Source organism: Cucumis melo, chromosome 9, assembly GCF_025177605.1.
Source record: "Cucumis melo cultivar AY chromosome 9, USDA_Cmelo_AY_1.0, whole genome shotgun sequence".
NCBI classification, from domain to species: Eukaryota; Viridiplantae; Streptophyta; class Magnoliopsida; order Cucurbitales; family Cucurbitaceae; genus Cucumis; species Cucumis melo.
The window spans coordinates 20,755,246-20,769,818 of NC_066865.1; the positions used below are offsets into that span (position 1 = coordinate 20,755,246).

The 14,573-nt window shown below is 32.3% G+C and overlaps 2 protein-coding genes across 4 annotated transcripts; one reads left to right on the top strand and one right to left on the bottom strand.

Annotated features, from left to right (window-relative positions):
• Positions 1-655: 655 nt before the first annotated feature.
• On the bottom strand, positions 656-3,657 carry LOC103504594 (receptor protein kinase-like protein ZAR1). The gene is made up of 2 exons (XM_008468961.3): positions 1,894-3,657; positions 656-1,768 (listed from the first exon to the last, which is right to left on the bottom strand). The coding sequence occupies exons 1-2, from the start codon at positions 3,359-3,361 to the stop codon at positions 1,086-1,088; spliced, it is 2,151 nt and encodes a 716-aa protein (XP_008467183.1). The 5' UTR covers positions 3,362-3,657; the 3' UTR covers positions 656-1,085.
• A 4,289-nt stretch (positions 3,658-7,946) lies between these two features.
• Positions 7,947-14,293, top strand: LOC103504595 (uncharacterized). 3 transcript variants are annotated; one of them, XM_008468962.3, is made up of 12 exons: positions 7,947-8,300; positions 8,400-8,498; positions 9,380-9,464; positions 10,257-10,326; positions 11,112-11,172; positions 11,267-11,320; positions 11,945-12,101; positions 12,193-12,289; positions 12,552-12,661; positions 13,215-13,321; positions 13,676-13,786; positions 13,901-14,293. In XM_008468962.3, the coding sequence occupies exons 1-12, from the start codon at positions 8,211-8,213 to the stop codon at positions 14,015-14,017; spliced, it is 1,158 nt and encodes a 385-aa protein (XP_008467184.1). In that variant the 5' UTR covers positions 7,947-8,210; the 3' UTR covers positions 14,018-14,293. The 3 variants fall into 3 exon arrangements, with proteins under 3 accessions (XP_008467184.1, XP_050945686.1, XP_050945687.1); XM_051089729.1 differs by lacking the exon at positions 13,901-14,293 and having other exon boundaries at positions 8,132-8,300; positions 13,620-13,784; XM_051089730.1 differs by lacking the exons at positions 7,947-8,300; positions 8,400-8,498; positions 9,380-9,464; positions 10,257-10,326 and adding an exon at positions 10,438-10,458.
• Positions 14,294-14,573: the final 280 nt, after the last annotated feature.

Consider the following 14,573-nt stretch of genomic DNA (forward strand, 5'->3'; position numbering starts at 1 on the left):
TTTGATTTTAAAATTATAGAACTTTTTGGTTGACATCTCATCTCAGAATCTTTGGTCCATGTTTAGTTTTGAGAAGAATGTAATTAGGTTGGTTTAGTTTTCATTCAGGTGTCAACGATTCAAACTGTTACATATTTAATTTTAAAATTTTGAGATTAGTTTTTACAATTTTAGATTTGAAACTGAAGTTCTGTTTGAATTAGTGTAGCTAGGGAAATTTTACTTATTAGCATTAATGTCTATCAATTAATTTAAGTATGAAATGAAACCAAAAATAGCAAAACTTAATTAACTATAATTCTTTTAATATTTTAGAGTCAATTAATATAAGAGGTGAATATTTAATAAAAAAATCGAATTTGAAATCGTAAATATTGAAAATTTGGGATATTTAAAATAAAACCTAATATGGTAAGACCTACTGAAACCAAACTTAAATTTAAGGACTAAATCATGTATCATTTTAAAATCAAAGGACTAAACAAAAACTATAAGATTTTGGATAAAAGAAAATTATTTCTCATGTAGCATGATATAATGCCATTGCATTCTTGGTATGATTAGCTTAAAGTATCCTAATGCATGCTTTTGAATTATTACTGCCATTACTACTAGCATCTAAAAAAAATAGAATAACAGTAAAGTAAGATTGAGCTTAAAATAACATAGAAATAATTTCATTGAATTGGAAAGAAGCAAAAAAAAAAACCCAAGAAGGATTCCATAGGTCTGCAAAAAGAGCAAAAGAGAAGATGACAGCTTCTCCCCATAATCTGAACGCTATTAATTAAATCTATAAAACAGCATGCTCTTGGGGCAGACCACACCCTACTTTCTTCCTAAACTCTATTCAAAATCACGTCTAACAAGAAGAATCTTACAAACATCAAAATAAAGTCATTACCATCATTTTCTTTTCTTTATACTCTCGCAGTGGTCAGTTTTCGCGTATCTCAACTAATCTCAAGGGACATGTATGTGTCAAAGAAACTTTAGGAAGGTCATTATCATCTTTCATCTTACCTTAATTAATACATAAACTTCCCTATCGCTTTTGATTCCTCTTTTCTGTGTGGTGTGCGTTTTTAGTTCCTCGATGATGATGAAGACGATAGCCTTTCAATGGCGTCAGAAACGTGTCTCATTGTAGGTCTCCTTTCGGGGCTTCCGTGAGCACAAGACATAGCAATTTTGAGAATAGAGATGAACTCTTCTTCTTTATCTGCATCTTGAACTAGATATGGATCTATTACTTCTGAAAGTGGCTTCTGTTCTTCAATGCATAGTTGAATCCAATGAACAAGATCCATTTCAGAGGAAGAACTCACTTGGATTAATGGGAATCTTCCTGTGATCATTTCAAGTAAGATCACACCATATGAGTAAACATCCCATTTTTGGGATGGTTTTAACACTTTGAGTGATTCAGGGGCTTGATAACAAGTTCCTGTGTTGGAAGATGAACTACAAATGATCTCGGATGTTACAGTTTTCGGTTGTTTTGGATCTAACGGTTTCTCGGATGCCACTCGACTTGATTGTAAGGTTGGGGTTCCTCCAGCAATATTCGCAAGTCGAGCAAGGCCAAAGTCAGAAATTTTGGCTTCCATGTTTTCACTGAGCAGTATGTTGTTGGGTTTCAAATCTCCATGAACATACTTCTTGGGGCTGAATTCATGGAGAAAGACAATTCCTTTAGCAATTCCTTCCATGATCTTTAATCTCGCAGACCAGGATAATGGCGTAAAAGATACTGATCCTGGCTTTCCTGTCGATATCGTAAATAAAGAAACAAACAAAGTATATAAGTAAAGGAGTTGGATAAAGACATCATGATAACTAAATGAAGCTTCATGTATAATTTTTGTGCACAAAAGAGTTGTGAAATTGTACCATGAATGGCAGTTGCAAGGTTTCCATTGGGTATGAAATCATAAATGAGCAGTTTCTCATCAACAGACCAATAATAGGCTCTAAGAGTGACAAGATTGGAATGCCTTAGCTTTCCTATTGCTTCTACTTCTGTTTGAAATTCTTTAAACCTTTGTGAACCGCCTTCGCCCAATCGTCGTATGGCCAACGTAACTCCATCTTCAAGTACCACTTTGTATACTATACCAATCCCACTTTTGCCAATAACAAAGGCCGATGCCTTGAGAAGTTCATCAAGATCAAATCCTACTTGTGCATCCAATGGCACAAGATCATACTGCTCCACATTCTGTGAAACCGACTCAGATTCATCCTTCCTGAAGCATAAACACTCATTTCTTCCTTTCTCCTTATCAGAATTATGCCCGATCTTGTCTTTGCTCCTTGGATAACATACTCTAGAATAACAATATGAGAACAATAGCCCAACTAAACATATACCAATCACATCGCCAAGTACTATTGCAATCACAGCACTCTTACTCAATCCCCTGTTCTTCTCAGCATGGTCGCCAGAAATCCCTGGCGAGTGATCGTCTGGGAGAAACGGAAGCAAGGACGGTGAGCTTGCACTCAGAGTTCCTGAAGAACATGCGCTCTTCAATGGGGAACCACAGAGCCCAGGATTACCAATAAAAGCAGTGGGTCCTCTATTCATCAGAGCACCATTTTGGGGTATCGGACCACTCAAATTGTTATGGCTGAGATCAATGTAAACCTTTTCAGGTAGGTTGCCAAGGCTAGATGGAATTGAACCAGAAAAAAGATTATGAGACAAGTCAAAAGTGCCTTGTAAACTAGACAAGTTTCCCAAATCACTAGGAAGGGAACCATCAAATGTGTTAAATGAAAGATCCAGTTTCTCCAAAGAACTAAAACTAGTTCCAAATCCATGTGGTAGTGAACCAGTGAAGTTATTGTGACTAACATCAAGGGTTTTAAGTCTATTGCATTGTATAATTGAAGCCGGTAATGACCCATTGAAGAAATTTTGAGATAAATCCAAAGTTTGAAGGTATTTAAGCTTCCCAATCCCATTTGGAACAAATCCAGAAAAGGAATTCCCATAAAGAACCAAGCTCTGTAGGGCTTGAGCAGAGAAGAGCTGAAAAGGCAAGCTCCCAAAAAGCCTATTGTTTCTTAAATTCAAATGGCGAAGCCCAGAAAGAGCACCAAGAGAAGAAGGAAGAAATCCATACAAATTTCTCTTAGGAATGGTAACAGAAACAACAATTTCGTTTATACAACCAACCCCATTCCAAGAACAAGGGGTTTCATTAGAAGAATCCCAATTGCTGAAAGCCCCATCTGGGTCTAGAGAAATGGACTGTTTAAGTGTTAAAAGCACAAACCCTTCATCATTCAAAGAGCTCACAAGAAGAAGACAATCAGAACAGCATAAAAGAATGAGAAACAGACCCACAAGCATTTCCAAGAACTAAAAAAGAAAGGAAAAAAAACTTACAATTACCTTTTTGTTCTAACAGAGAGCTTTGGGAAAGACAATGGGGGAGATTTTGAAGGAGTTTACAGTGATGTGATAAAGAATTTGAAAGGGATTGTGAAGGGGTAAGGTTGAAAAGAGTGGAGAGGAAAAATAAAGGGAAAAAAAAGAGGGAATTAGAGAGAATTGTCATTTCATTTTCATTTGTGATTTGTAACAGAAAAGGTTTTGAATAACGAAGCCATGCAATGCTGCAGTCTCCATCGTTTTTATCGCGACATTTTGCAGAAAACCATTCGAAAAGCAGCTCTTGAGTGAGGAGAAGAGATAAAAGAACGATCCCCACCAACTTTTGCCAACATAATTTTGAATAATGGGATTACCGTACATATGAGAGATGTTGAGAGCATAACAAGTAAGAGTGAAAGGAAAATGAGATTGCAAATGGTGAAACGAACTTCGGATTGAATGGATTGGATTGGGTTAATATGACTTATACAATGTTTAGGTACGAAATTCTTTCCTATATCATAATTCACATTCAAAACTATTTCAAAATTCTCGAGAAAGTGTTACGGTACTTGACACGAGGGTGTTCACAGTAAATTTCTTTATATGGTATTTTTTTCAATTTTAAAGTTTTTCATCTAAAATCTCGTATCATGCTTTTGTTATTATATTATAATTTCTCGACTATTTCTTCTTTGTTCAATATTGAAAACGAAAAGTTTTTCTCAGCGTTTGAATTATACACATGGAACATTTTAATTATATATATATATATATATATATATATATATATATATATATATATATATATATATATATATATATTTATACTTTGGTACTTGAGAATTTTATTGGGGTATTAATCATTTATATTTGATTTTTTCCACAAAGTGGTATAATTAGTATAAACAATGGTAGTTTATTATTATAATATAATGATTTTGACTTTATCCTTTGGTACATTTCAAAGCATACAAATAAGTTTTCAAACTCCCAAGAAAGAGGAACACAAATGTTATTGAGAAACAAAAATAATTTGATAAGTGAGAAAGCCAATGCATTTACATATATATAATCGAATACTTAACATTATCATATCCTCTGTTGCTTGATAATCATAATTAATTATTACTGTCACCGAACAAATACAACACTCAATGTTTCAACTCGTTGAATCTAAACCTAACTCGTTTGATCCTACATCTACAACTTTACATTGATTATATTAATCAAATCTTATTTTAAAATGAGTTATTTTCGATTATGACAAAATATTACTGGTTGTAGTGATGATGGCCTCAATACTCTCCTATAGTATGAGAGAAATTCTTAGGTCACCTAACAAATGATAATTTCAAGCTAAATAGAGGCTTGATGACTAAATTAGAAAAAAAGGAAGTTGCAACTTATTGGTATAAGCAGTTTTTAAGTATCTTTTAATCATACCTTCGTGTCATCAAAATCCATCTTATTCATATGTGATGTTAGTTTAATTCATGTCTCCCTCCTAAAGTTTATGCATTACGTAGAAAGTGATAGCTCCAAAATGTCTTTTTGGTAGACAATGACATTTTCATATATTTGAAAAAAAATCCAACCGTTTTTCCATTTTAAAGAACTATCCTTTTAAAATCTCTTTACATTGAATTAAAGAAAGTTTTGTATTTTTAAATCTTTTTATTGAACAAACTACGTAAAGTGAGTTTGGCTCAACAGTAATTAACATGACATTTGATTTCCAAGTTTGTAGTAAACAAAACATATCTTTGTCTTTTAATCTATTTGTTTAAGCTTTAGTTTTGGAATTATATTAGATTTCAAGTCATTTAAAATTTAAAAAAACAATCGAAAAATTTTTAAGACATAAGAATTTCTTTTTTTTTTTAAATCAATGTAAGCTAACTCAATTGCTAATTAAGATGTTTCTGTTTGTCCAATATAACATGGTTTGGGTCTTCAAGTCAATCTATAATCAAATATTCTAAAAAATGATTCATTCTTCTAAACTAATAGGGATTAATTAAGGAAACAAAACACTAAAATACAGCTAAAATATTATTTAACTGCATTGGTTTTTCTTAAACTTTTTAGTTTTTAGTGGAAATTAAAATATGTTTAGGTTGATTGTTTAGGCAGCTAGTTTTAGTTGACATTAAAATCATTGTAATTATATTCTTAAAACATTTGTTTTACCGTATATATACATATGTTATTGCCGCAGAAACTAGGTTTAAATTCTATTTTAGCCCCTAAACTTTGTATCTTGTTTTATTTTGGTTACTAAATTTTTAAAACGTATGTTTTAGTTCTTAAATTTTTAAAAATTGCATACGTTCGTCTCTATAGTTAGGATTCCATATAATTGTTTAATGAAATAATGAGATGACTTCTACATGTAAATGACTAAGCTATCAAATAAGATTATCATCCTTGAAAATCTAGATATTTAATTTTTAATTAGAGGTTAGACGGTAAATTGTCTTTCTATCGGAGAATTCAAAAAATTGCTTTGTCTTCAAGATTTTGATCGTCGCCAATTTGGTGCATTAACATTCTATGTCACTATAGGAATATTTGTTTATAACTTCATAAAGTTTGCTTTATATATGAGTTGCACTTATTTTATTTATTTTATCTTGTCATGGATGTTAACACCAATGTGTCAAATCTATTTTATTTTATTCTACTCAATGTTCTTCTGATTTGCTTCAAAAATCCAATTTTAAAAAAGATAATAAAGGGTTGGGAGAGTCGAGCAGATACGAGAGATTTGAGTTTCAAAGAAAGAAAATAACAAAATTAGTTTTTAGGTTTATTTGATAAATGTGTTGATTATGTTTCTATATTGGTATAAAATAGTTATATAGAATAAATTAACAAAATTTCTTGGTTATTTATTAATTCAGGTAATATTATGAATCAATCCTAATCATCTAAAATAAGCATTTTTCTAATCCAAAGATTAAAATATATGTTTTAAAAATTTTATGGATCAAAATAAAATAAATACAAAATATAATGACTAAAATAGGATTTAAATCGATAAGCTATTACTCATTATCTCGTAAAGAAAGAAAGAAAGAAAGAAAGAAAGAAAGAAAGAAAAAGAAAAACTAAAAGTCATGTGACGATATAATAAAAGGAGATGAAATGCGGTAAATTGTCACGTGAAGAAAGTAGCCGTTTGTGATGATAAGTGATTGGGCGAATGGCGATTGGTTTATTTGGAAGGGGTTAAATACATAAAATAAGGAAGTTTTGAAGGGCTGATTTGTAAAATAGGAGAAGTAGCGGTGCAGTTGCTGAAAACTTGAGATTATAGGAAGGGAAGGGAAGAATTTGGAGGCTTCTCCCTTGTCCCCAAATACCCTCACCTACTTTCTTTCTTTAGGTGGAGTGCATTAGTACTTAGTAGACTCAATTTAGTTTTGGATATAGTTTAAAAAGATTGCTATTCTTTTATTCTATCATCATGTTTTTCGATTTGTAATGAAATTGGTGTTTTCGTAAAGAAATTTTATTCATACATCAATTGTAATTGACTGTTGATTGTGTTTATCTAAGACCAAGGATTTTGTAAGATTTATCATTATGGTTTAGTTTGGGTTTAGGTTAACCCAACCCGTAACGATAACAATAAATGTGACTGGATTTATAGATTAACAATAATGGTAACCATAATTTAGACTCAAACTCAAATCATAACGGTAATGCTAATAGTACAACGTAATTTTCAAATGCAATAAAATTGATCATATTCTGCTCGTCAATGGAACTGTGGCTTTTGCTTATAGATTTAGACATGGGTCCCATGTGTCACTGCATTACAAAATAAACAACATACGTAATCAAATAGAATCCACTTTTTTTAAATTACCATTGACTTATTCTCATTGGATTGGTAAACATGGCGTAAGATTAGAAAATTCTTATATTTTTGTCTCCACTTATAGAGTTTTAGCATACCTTATATGAGTTTTGGGACCAACTTTTTAGCTTGAGCTTAATTTAGATTTATTTAAATTTGGTCCAATCCATTTCAATCAGAGGCTGTTTAGCCCACTCCCTGTTTGATCATAGTATTATACTTGTTCTCACTTCCCTTTTTCCTCTTTGTCACACCCCCTCTCACTAACCTCCAAATATTTAAACGGAAATCCTAGTAACAACCACCACAAAAGGAAGTAATGCAAACAAAATTGAGGTAATAGTCAGCATTTTGCAAACGCAGAATATTATAATCTATAGACTATTATAACCCACGTACTACTATAAGTCACTCCTCGTTCCAAATATCCCAAAAAGTCTCGACTAATTTAGGTTTTCGTGAAATGGAACCATTTGGTTGGACTAGTTGATATTGTTCCACGAATAATCATTTGATTTGTCAACTTTTGCATCTCTTTACTTTACTGAGAAAAAAGAAAAAAAAAAAAAAAAAAAAAGGAAGATAAGACTATCAAAAATAACTTTCTAAGTGTTGCCTTTGGATAACTCATTGGAATAATTATTCTTGTTCATTCTCGACCATAAGATTCAAATATAAATTTGATTTCTTTCCGTCTTTAATAACATCGTAATTATTCGATTCATTTTTGTTTTCCAAATTAGGCAATATTTGGTAATATCTTAAAATTTCTTGAGAGCTAATCCAACTGGTAATGAAGATTTATTTAGGAGGTCATTTAGGATAAAAACGTAACTTCCCGCTTCAAGAACTCAAAAAGAACAAAATTGGTTCATTTATCCAAAATACTAAAATGGGCCATTTTTTACAATAACGCCCGAAAGAGAGTGGTGATCGGTGGAAGAAGGAGAAGAACCGATGGCGGATACGTGGGCCAGAGCTGCCGCCGATGCCATTCATTTGACTCCTACTCAGGCCGTTCTCTACCTTTCCGGTGGCGCTTCTCAGGTCTCCATACAATTCTTTATTTCACACTCTTCTGTCTTTTGATTTCCGATCATCACTCTCTTTTTACTCGCATTCGGATTGTTACTTGTGAACAATTAGGCCATTGGATGGTTGCTCTCTGTTCCTGGAGCTTCCGGCACAGTCCTCGAAGCTCTGGTGCCTTACTCCAGGAATTCCATGATCCAGTTACTCGGCAAGGTCGAACACGACACCTTAACAAATTCTTTATTTACGCTTATGTTTTCGTAATTAATTTTGCGATTAATGAAAATGTTTCATTGATTGGAACCAAATCTCAGATTAACAGCGAGAACTGGTGACTGAAATTAGCCTTGGCGGTAGTATTGTTGTGGAGTAGTTAATGTCGATTTAACTGATTTTAGTTGTACCGGAGGACAGACTGAATAAAATCGACGATAAATTGATATTTCAATTATGCATTCTTACTTAATGTTCCTGAAATTTTAGAGTGAACTTTGAGTCCATGCATGTCTTTCTGGATATTTGAGCTGCAATGGAGTTCAGGACAGTAGTGGAATTTGATTCTCATGGATGAAGTATCCAGTATAAGGGTAGTCCTGGTGCTTATAGTAGAGTTTATAATTTCTGTTTCATTTTTGAGGTTTTTTAGGAGTTGGGAAATGAGATTTTTTTTACAAGTTTTTTTTAAGAAAGAAAATATGATGTAGAAAGCAGAAACAAATAGGATTGGCAATTCGATGGCTTAATGTTTTCTGGAGATTGTTGATTGTTCGATGACTGTACTCGAACATGTTACCAACAGAAGGAGAGAAAAATCGGTAGCTCTCTACTAAAACATCCTTACAAATTGTAGACTACATGCATATATACAAAATTTACCGAACGTCCTTGCCTAAGGTTTTTGTGAATTGAAACAATCACCTACGAACATCTTTGAACTTGGATAACTTTGCTTTGAAGCACAGTTTCATGCTATTCAACTTTTTGTCTAGCATATCTATAGCTGTCAAAATCTTAATGGAAGAATCCCCATTAACAGTGTTAAATATAGCTAAAGGCCTAAAGTTAATGCTGATACTTTTCTTTCTTTGCTGCAGGTCCCTTCTCAGTTCTGCAGCCGTAGAACTGCAGAAGAGATGGCTTTGCTAGCTTATAATCGTGCTCTGAAGCTATCTAGGCCAGGTTTGTAAATTGTAACTTTTATTGTATCTCTACGGTATCTTGGTACAGTAAAATTAATAAATAACACTTCCCTTATAGAAAGTATGGAATTTTTTTCAACATGATGAAAACATGGTTCAATTTCATATCAACTGCTTTCAAAGGCTATTTATGGTATACTCATTTAATTTTTTTTAAAGGTTGGTACATAAAAATTCCAACATTTCTTACACTATTTTATTTATTAATTTTTAATAAGTTGACATACACGATTCAACAATCAACTGGGCATAGGACATCATTGCTATTTAATTGCCCGACACTTGCTTGAATGCATGATTTGGAATTTCATTTGTTTACTTGTTTCTGTTATTTGTCTTGATTATTTTCAAATTTCATGTGTTTCTTTTTAAGTTTTGATGTTTTTATTCTGTATTGTTTTAATCATTTTGAAAATAAGATACGTCAAATCACATGTTAGATACATTAACATAAAAACATATTTGTCAAATTGCGTGTCAAATACATATCTGAAGAGTATCTGGAAGTATCAGTATCTGATACACATTCTTTGTATATCATTATATTCTTTCATTTTTATCTCAATGTAAGTCGTCATTTCTATTATAAAAGTAAATAAATAAAGAAGGTCCTGAGTTTCAAAATCGAAAATTGGGGCATGTGTAATGTAGTAAAAGCTGCTATGAGTTGACAGTATCAGAGTTTAATATGTATTTTATGCCAAATATGTGTAACCGAATTCTGTCACTGTGTTCCAATGAGCTTGCATTTATCCAGTTATCTGATGGACAGGTTATCCTGTTCTTGGTGTCAGTTTTACTGGTTCTTTGGCTACCACTCATCCAAAACTTGGTGATCACAGGTAATTTGTCAAAGTTTATACTGAACTGGATGCTTTCCTGCTAGATGTGGGTAGGAATATCATTACGAGGTCGTTTGGTTCAAGGTTTTATAAATGCTTGGGAATATAAGATGTTCGGGAACGTAATGTGTGGTAATTAAAGATAACTGTGTTTGGTTTTACATGATAATTGTATTGAACTTATGAAATTAAGTTTGACAATCTTATATAATAGTAAAAAATTGATTGATTAAAGAATAAATATCATTCGAAATAATGATAAAAGACGATGAATAATCTATTATAATTTTACTTGTAAATATCTGAAAGTTGCATAATTTATAATTAAAACTAACAAAATTAATATATTTAATAGAATATCAAATTAATTCTATTCTAATTTTAATTTTAATTAAATAATGTAAGAAAGTATATTTTTGTAAAATTATATTATTAAAAAAATAAAATAAGAAAATGGCGAGTAAGAGAAAAAGTTAAAATAATAACAATAAAATAAAAAGATGTTTGCATGAGGGAAAATTCAAAAGATTGAAAGGAATCTACCATTTTGCAAGTAAAGCAAATCTGATGGTGGAAAGTAATAAAGTTGCCTAGGCAAGTGATATTCGCACAAAAATGGTCAAAACCCATCAAACGAACATGGGCTTCAAATGCTCCAACCAAACGGGGCCTAAGGTTGAAGTTAGGAAACTCATGCAGCATGCTAACAATCTCTTCTTACAATCATCTGTTTCCCTTAAAGTTTTGTTCACTGGCTCTCTGAGACTCTCTTGTATTTTGTGTAGGATGCATATGTCAACAAGATCGTCTAACCGACATTGGGTTTCCACAATCACACTATCAAAAGTAATTTTCTGAGTGGGAAGAGAATCTAATTCATTATCCTTGGCTTTTAGGTCAAACATCTGATCCTATGTTAGCTTTTACTTGATTAATTTAGGGTTTACGTACTCGGGAGCAAGAGGAGATACTTTCTGGTCATCTTTTGCTTAAGGTATGTTCAAGGACTTAAATGGGATTGTTAACGTAAAGTATCTCAACAGCTTATACGCTCATCTATTATCGTAGCTGAAATATTGTTCATAAGAAAATTTTAACTGTAAGTTGATGAAGAGAGTAAAAAAGATGATGATGTAAAACCGAGTTGGGAGATGTAGCTAGAAGGTTAGGTAGTCACCTCGCTATGTATGAAACAATGAGAGAGAATCGAAATTTGAAGGGGATAGGAGGTAGGAGGTGATAGACCTCATATATAAATATAAGTTGATTATTAATATCACTAAACGTTCTGTCAGACAGGCTGTAATTGATGGCGAAATCTAATCATAACAGGAAATTCTAATAAATTGGCCCTATAAATTTGGGAATACCCTAGTCATTAGGGCGCTTTGAAGCAACTATAAATTCAAAATACTGTAATTGCCCGACTGATGCCTGAAGCTATGCTGTATCAGATTTACTTCATCCAATTTCTCATATAGACTTCTTGGATGGTAATTTATGCCAACATGGAAATTTTTGTTTTTATGCTTGTTATTTTTCTGAAATTTGACGTTTGGTTTGGTTTCTTGGTACCATCATTAACATCTTAGACAGCTTTTCTATTTTATGGTCTTAGGCAATTGCTAATGCTTGTAAAGTTCCTGGAACCTTTGTTTCGGATTTGACTCAATCTGATTTAGTAGAAGAATGTGAAACACTATTCACCGAGGATGAAGAACTAGAGCAACTAATAAAGGGGGAAGTCTGCTTTAAGGTCTATCCATTTTTAAGTGGTATGATATCTATTGACTAGAATCAGTCTTAATTTCTATATATGGTGGCGACTAAAAGTTTCAAGGTTCTCATACCAATGATTTTTTGCAGAGACCTTAACATCAGATGCAGAAAAGAAAATAATACTTTCTGGTTCTTTTAATCCGTTACATGATGGTCACATCAAGCTTTTGGAAGTTGCAACCAGGTAAGCAGTGTTGTTTAATATATATATATTTTTTAAATTACGATAATTCTCTATGTCTAGACTCACTCTTGAGTCTTGACCAACATCCAGTATCTCTGGGAAGCTTCATAAACCAAATTAAATTTACCAGATATTGAAGGAGAGAATTAAGAGAATAGGGACCGGATATAATGATGCTTATGGTCTCTCTAAAGAACCCCTCTCTTCCATATCTTAACTCAATAATTTCTCTCGATGTCTGAACTTTCTTATCTTTGTACAGCATTTGTAGTGATGGGTATCCTTGTTTTGAATTATCAGCCGTGAATGCTGATAAACCACCCCTGTCCGTATCACAGATCAAAGATCGTGTCGAGCAATTTAAAAAAATTGGTGCGTCTTGTTTCTTAAATGTTTTCTATTATGCTACATTTAGGTTAAATTATACAATTACTCTTTTACTTCTGCACGAGTTTCAATCATGTCCCTCCTGTTAAATTGATGTATAGAAATTGATGCATTAGCAATGTATTAAAATTGAAAGGCATGCGTGACTACAACTCATTTTTAACGATATAAAAGATTATTGTTATTCATCTAAACTCTAAATATGTCATGATTTAGAAAATCAAGAGCTTATATGCAATGTAAATGATGTCACATATACTTTCCAATTTTTACACACCAACAATCAGGTCAATTTATTTCTATCATTCTAATAGAAAAACTCTTGTTTTTTTAAAAAACAGTCTCAAAGTTTAAAGAGTTAAAGCGATAGTCTAGGACTCTAGAGGTACAATTGAAATCCATCTCAAAGTTAAAAGGATATATTGCGTAATTTACCCTATAATTTCTGTGATTTGTACAGTTGTACTAGATCTGATTCTCTTTTCTTTTTCCCCCTTCTATTTATCTATTTATCTTTCAATTTTCATCTGCATGACAGGAAAGTCGGTGATCATTTCTAACCAGCCCTACTTTTACAAGAAAGCCGAACTCTTTCCTGGTAGTGCTTTTGTAATTGGTGCTGACACTGCAGTAAGGTTAATAGATGTAAGTTTTGACTTGTGGAACTATTCTCGTTCTACCATTATCCGATTTAACATATTACGGGTATAACTTTACTTTCTTTCCTCCAAATGTGAACTTCTATTTGGTGCTTCTTTTTCCCATCTGTTTTATCTTAATTCTTCGGTGGACATTTTTTGCTTTTCAAAATTTGGCAAAACGTTTCTTTAAATTAAAATTAGAACCAAAAGAAACACTTTACTAAACAAGTATGATTTTGAAAACAGCAGATAAAAGACCTCTGAATCTCACTTCACATAATCGTCCATTTCTCTACTTGCAGCTAGCAAATCTGATGCAATTCAACGTTGCTTACATGTTTTTTCCATCGATCTGCAGCCTAAATACTATGATGGGGATTATAAGAAGATGCTGGAAATTTTGATCCGAATCAAAAACACAGAGGTCACGTTCCTTGTCGCTGGCCGTGACATCAACGGTGTTTTCAAAGTACATAAGCTTAAGCCATTTATACAAAGTTTATACACCTCTTGTTTCCTTTGGAGAATTAATCTTGATGCTCTTTCTTCAACACCATTATTTTTAATGGTTTTGATCATTCAGGTTCTTGAAGATATTGACATTCCACAAGAGCTAAGAGACATGTTTATCCCAATACCTGCAGACAAATTTCGTATGGACATTTCCTCCACACAAATAAGAAAACAACTAGGAATTTAAACTTGTAGATGATTTATTCTTGCTGCCAGATCTTGGAAGTGTCTTACAATGCCGCATCTTGATTAGGTAAGTATGATTAATGTTTCAAATAAAATAAAATACTCTTTATTTTATAGGACGTACAGGTTGGTGAAATATATTTTTACATTCTTGGTGCTATAGAAGGCATTTTAGGGGGTCTGACCCAATTACTAGTGAAGTGATTAATGAATTGTTTAAATTTGTTTTGATGCTTAAGTGCCCTAATTTTAGCACTTGAACAGTGTTCGACTTTAATCTTTACTGTTCCTTTATTATTTGTTGATTGAGTTTCAGTTTGGCTTGAAAATTAGAGCAGGATTGTATTGATTAGAAAAAATAATACTTTTCAGAAAAGACATTTTTTTTATAAAAAAAAAAATCTCCTATTTAAAATAGACTTTCAAAATGTTTCAAAAGTCGTTAGATATTTCAATTTTTTTAACACTTAAACCCAATACAGCTTTCTTTCATTTAGGTTATTTTTGTTAATTTACATGTTTGATTTGTTAAATAGTGATCGGATTGGGTAGGGAAA

Excerpts from the sequence above, each read along its gene's own strand:
- LOC103504594 (XM_008468961.3), bottom strand. The coding sequence starts at position 3,361 with ATGCTTGTGGGTCTGTTTCTCATTCTTTTATGCTGTTCTGATTGTCTT. Across the intron at positions 1,769-1,893 it reads CCTTGCAACTGCCATTCATG|GAAAGCCAGGATCAGTATCT; the intron begins GTACAATTTCAC and ends CGATATCGACAG.
- LOC103504595 (XM_008468962.3), top strand. The coding sequence starts at position 8,211 with ATGGCGGATACGTGGGCCAGAGCTGCCGCCGATGCCATTCATTTGACT. Across the intron at positions 11,321-11,944 it reads CTGGTCATCTTTTGCTTAAG|GCAATTGCTAATGCTTGTAA; the intron begins GTATGTTCAAGG and ends TTATGGTCTTAG. Across the intron at positions 12,662-13,214 it reads CGAGCAATTTAAAAAAATTG|GAAAGTCGGTGATCATTTCT; the intron begins GTGCGTCTTGTT and ends TCTGCATGACAG.